The sequence below is a fragment of the Gavialis gangeticus genome, unplaced genomic scaffold (genome assembly GCF_001723915.1).
Source record: "Gavialis gangeticus isolate Ggan-Ray unplaced genomic scaffold, GavGan_comp1, whole genome shotgun sequence".
Lineage (NCBI taxonomy): Eukaryota > Metazoa > Chordata > Crocodylia > Gavialidae > Gavialis > Gavialis gangeticus.
The window spans coordinates 3,905,423-3,910,784 of NW_017729032.1; the positions used below are offsets into that span (position 1 = coordinate 3,905,423).

Below are 5,362 nucleotides of genomic sequence, written 5' to 3' on the forward strand. Positions count from 1 at the left end.
TTGAGTTGCTACAGCTAAAACAAATATGAAGAGTTTAACAGCCTTCACTATAGGCTGCTGTCAGCTCAGCCTATTCAAAGGTGCAAACTACTACTCTGATCCTGTGAATACTTAGGGCTCTTATTGAGCTACATAATTCAAATCCTCACCACCTCTTAAGTCAGGATTTGTGACTTAAGGCCAAGATGTTGTAGCTAGGACTCCTGCTAGCTCAATCTAGCTCCTAAATCTTCCATCAATCTCCTGCATAGCCCTTGGACAAAAGTCCCTTGATAGCTGGGCTTTGCTTTCCTTGTTCATAGCATGGGAGGAAATGCTTGTCTCCAGGTGGAGATTTGCCCAGTCTAACTCCTCCTCTTTTGGTGCATGTGCCAGAAACTTCTCAGCTAAAATATTGACTAGAAGCAGGTTGGATGGATTTATGTGCGCCAAAATATGGGTTGTGTTGGAGGTCTCTGCCCTTGGGAATGGCAGGGCATTCAGTAGCCCAGCCCTCTACCGAGCCTTTTAGTCGATGTTCAACTGGGGAGTTTCCTTAGTGACTGGGTAGCATTTTACCGCCTCGTTTTGGAAAGAAGGGAGTTGTTGGGTTGGTTTCCTCCATTAAAGCGTAGGCTTCCTGTAGTCCATTGCTGGGCTACAACGACGTTGCCAGAAACAGCAGTCCCAAATGCTGTTTGCATGAAAATCTGTCGCTGGGTGGGGTCTGAAATTCTGTTTCTCTGATTTTCTTTACTTACTTTTTTTTCCCCCCCCCCCTACAAATTGGTGAACTGGGTTTTGAACTGCAGACACACGGCTCCTGGTAACATGCCCAGCTTTTGTCCTCACACATTTCCTGAGGATTTTAAAAGCAATTGGGAGCAAAATCAGGCTGTAAATGAAAACACAGTTGAAACCGCTACTAGGAATCAACTTCCATTGCTCCCTAAGATGTATTTATCCTATGTGCAGTGCTGTATCTAGGCTCCTGGAGGCCCTGGGCAAACTTTTAGTAGCAGGCCCTCCTTCTCCAGAGATTATGATAATAATAATTGGACTTGTTGCAAAAGTCTTTATCACATCTGTGGTATCAATGTCCTAAAATAGCTCGTTCTCAATTGATAACATCGCCAGTCCCATATATGTGCAATATTAAAACTTTTTTTTTTTTTTTTTTTTGCAATAGTAATATTTTTTTTTCATTTTCAAGCCCCCTTTCTGTCCAGGCCCTAGACAGCCACCCAATTCACCCATGCCTGTGTGAAGTGATTATATGTGGGTCTTGTAATGTCCCTGGTCAAAAATCAGGGGACTGTTTTCCTCCTGAATGCAGTGCATTAATTAATCTGTGTTTTCTCATCAAGAATGTGACATATCTTTCGCTTGCATTTTAGAAATCAGAAATGTTTGGGTCGGAGTATCTAATTTTGTTTACCGGAACCTCTCCATGGACAAGGTGGGGGCTCTCCGCTATTTCTTCTTGTATCCATATGTACCCAATGTGGTTCATGTAATCTGTTTTTAAATGAGAAGTGATCTTACTTAAAAGAAAACAAAATAGCCTTCCTCAAGATGGCAAATACCTCCACTCCCATCAGGCTGGTACCAGCCAATCAGCTTGATGAGAGATGCTGGCGAAATCTAGCGTAAGTCCTGCTCTTTCATTTGGCTCTTTTAATGATCTTGTCTAACAAAGTAACTCGTGTTTTATTAAATCCTTGCTCAACTAAGCAGTCTATACTAGAGCCCAGGGCACTCCTCCTGTAAGTAAGGAGGAGGGCTCATCTAGACCAGCCTTAGTAATGACAAGCCCTTTGGTTGTAAACTCTTTGGGACTCCTCTGTGTTATGCTCATTGACTCTCATGTCACTACATCCATTTTAAAATTGTGTATGCAAGAGAGAGAAGAAAACTATGAAATATTCCATAATGCCACCGAGCTTTAAAGTGGATCCAAACTGATTCTTCTGCACAGGAAAACACACAAGTGTGAAGAGATCAGCCCAGCACCACCAGCACAATGCTTTGATGCAACCTGGGACATGACAAATCAGCTCCAATTTTTCCTACCCTCAATATTTATTGTTTCTTTTTTTCAGGGTGCCAATGTCCCTGGACTGGGAATATTCTCATTAGCCCGAACAAAGCTAGATCTGGGTGGCAACAGATTTATTGCAATACAAAGACCTGTGTTTCTCTTGTCTGAGACGCTTTCTCGGGCCTATGGACTGAAACAATCAAAAACATACACTTCTGGTAAGATGACTGATTAAAGCCTCTGCCTTTCTTTAGAATGCATTTATAGCCTGTTTTAATCGTAATTCATCTTGTTATAAGTATGTAAGAACAACAGGGCCGGATACAACAGAGAATTCATTCCGTTTGTTCCAACAACAGCTTAGACTCTACCCAGAAAACACCAAGAACGTATGCCTTTAAAGCTAGTGTTGCATATATTTAAAAAATGAGGTCTAAAGTTAGACCAACTCTGTTTGAAATGTCCCTTTCATTTCTACTCCCCAAGATCGTGCACGCCTGTAATTATCATGATGCTGAATTTGCACGTGTTAATCAGCCAGCCCATTCCCAGGTGGAGCCAGTTCCTGCCGGCCTCAGGAGCCTGCTGAAGGCAGAAGTGGAGGGGGGGCCCGATCCTTTTTTCTGCAGAGGCTGCCCGCCTCTCCCATGGCCAGGGAGTGAGCTGACAGATTAATGGCACAAATGAATGGCCCCATGGGTGCAGGCAGACTCCACTGAAAAAAAAGCAGGTCGGGTCCTTCGCCGTTTCTGCCTTCAGCAGGCACCTGAGGCCGTCAGGTCAACAGTATATATACAGTGACGGAAAAATAAAACCCACCATTTCAATGAAAAACTTACCGCTTCAATTTAAGGGGCATAGAATTCGACACGAAGGACTAAACCCCCGTCATGTGTACAAGCGCCCTAACTACATGCTGGTAAATGGTGTGATTCAGTCAGTGCAGCGCCCGAGTTGTGGGTGCACTTGGTGTGGTGCAAAGATCTCTTCTCCTGGTAGAGCTTTATAGGTATGACCTGCTCTTATTCATTTATGGTGGTGTATTGGGCACCTGTACATCAATCTGGCTGTCATCCATGCCGGGGATTATACTGATTCACCTGGTTTGGATCAAATGAAAAAAAGATTGCCCTCCTAAAGGAAACAGGGGATCTTATAGAAGAAATCCATGCAGCCCAGGCATGATTCTCTCCCCCATGTTACTGGGCTCGTATGTGTGAAAGCGTCCATAGTTACATTGGCAGAAAAACAGTGGAGAAGTTCAACGCTGCATCTCTTAAATGAGTTGCAAACTTCAAGTTCTGACTCCTTGGTGTTAACAGTGGCCCCCTTTCACTGTATCAGAGAGGTCTCCACACCCATAGTCTAGCTCCACGTTCACCTGAAACTCCAGTCCTCATCCAATGGACGTGGCATGCTTTTCTTCCTCCCTTGACGTCCATCACTATTTGTTAGGCAGCTTCAGGTTGTTTCTACACAGCGCTGAGATCCTTCTTAATGAAGGTGTTACACAGGTCAGATACCGCAATGGCTGATTAAATGGGTGGGATGACATCCCAGGGCATTGTGAGGCTTTGTTCAGTTCTGTTCGCGTGGTCCCAGCTTCTCCCCGAAGATACCCCAAGACTGCAAAATGGGATAAACTTATCCACAGCCATCTCTATGATGAAGTAGCGTCTGTGTGCCTTATTGCTGCTCTTGTCCATTAACCTATACACATCTCATTGTGTCCTCTGGCTACTGATTTCTAGATGAATATCCAGTTGTTCCTCTGAACGTAACGACTCTATCTTTGGAGACTGCCTTGAAAAAGAAGGTCATACAAGATTGCATAAGGGAGACTGTCCTCTACTTCTACCGCCTGATGATTCATGGACAGCCTGTGATGTTCCCACTCAGGGGGATTGGTGTTCTGGGTATCCAGAACAAAATCGTGACCATGACCTTTTGCAGAGAGTTCCTGCAAGCCACGGATGGGAGTAGGAACCTGGCCGGCGTGCTTCGGAAGGTAAGTCAGTCATTGGCCTGGACAGTGTTAGTGTGGCCAGTTCAGCTAGTTTCTTCTGACTACCGGAGCTGCCCAGGGGTGCATCCAGGGGTGCAGGCACTGTACTTGCCTCCTCCATGGCTGTGTAGCACCTGCACAGTGAGCTCTGTGAACTCACCAGCTCATCAGATGGTTCCTGCCAGAGCCACATGCCTCTGGAGCCCAGGCATGAGCACTGCTGCTGCTCAGCCTCCCCCCACCCTCCCCAATTTGGCATCAGAGGAAAAGGTGGAGGGATGTGAGGGGCTGTGCTGCTCACCCCTTGGGGGTTCTCGATAGATGCTCTCCAGCCTGCTGCTGCTGCCATGAATGGGGTAATTGCAAGCCCTGCCTCTTCCCCCTTGAAGGTCCACTTCAGTTTTGAGGCTGCCGGAGAGGTGCCCACCAGTACGGGCTGCAAGGTGGGTGGTGATCTACCTGGGGTGCACAGCTAGTCCTCTATGGAGGTCTTGTTGCTTTGTCCTTCTGTTATTCTTATTACGTGCACTGCAGGAGAAGAGAAGATGGAGGGGGGATTTAACAGCAGCCTTCAACTCCCTGCAGGGGGGTTGCAAAGAGTATGGAGCTGGGCTGTTCTCAGCAGTGGCAGATGAGAGAACAAGGAGCAAGGCTCAGTTTGCAGCAAAGGAAGTTTAGGTCAGAAATTAGGAAGAACTTTCTTTTGAGGAGGTAATTAAAACAGGCTATGCAGAGAGACTGTGCAAACTCCATCCTTAGAGTGTATTAGGGCCTGGGTACACAGAGCCTTGGCTTGGATGATCTAGTTGGTTCTTTGATTGGACTAGATGACTTCCTGAGATCTCTTCCAACCCCAATTTTCCATTTTTCTATGATTGCATTAGATCCTAGAGGTCTCTTCTAAGTTCAGAGCCACATCCATAAGTTCAGGGGGTACTTCACATTGGTCCTTCATCAGTCCAATGGACCACCCTGTCTAGCAAGATGTGGGACGGCCAGGGTGAGGGTGTATTTATACCCAGCATTAGTGTTGATCTAGTAAAGGGTCACCTCAAGAGGCTGGGCACCTTCAAGTCAGCTGGTCCTGACAGATTACACCCTAGGGTACTCAAGGAGCTGGCAGGTGTCATAGCCCAACCATTGGCAAAAATATTCAAAGACTCGTGGTGCTCAGGTGAAGTACCTGAAGACTGGAAGAAGGCCAATGTGGTACCCACCTTCAAGAAGGAGCAGAAAGTAGATCCTGGGAATTACAGGCCAAGCAGCTTGACCTCAATCCCTGGTAAGACTCTGGAGAAAATTATCAAGGAGACCCTTCTGGATACACTGGCTGAAGG

At 46.2% G+C, this 5,362-nt stretch overlaps 1 protein-coding gene across 1 annotated transcript in view; it reads left to right on the forward strand.

The window, feature by feature from the left end:
- The first annotated feature begins 1,610 nt into the window (after positions 1–1,610).
- Positions 1,611–5,362, forward strand: part of CCDC81 (coiled-coil domain containing 81) — a 31,192-nt gene continuing 27,440 nt past the window's right edge. The window contains exons 1-3 of the mRNA XM_019523764.1: positions 1,611–1,628; positions 2,082–2,238; positions 3,772–4,028. Coding sequence (XP_019379309.1) covers positions 1,611–1,628; positions 2,082–2,238; positions 3,772–4,028 — 432 coding nt within the window. The remainder of the gene's footprint in view (positions 1,629–2,081; positions 2,239–3,771; positions 4,029–5,362) is intronic.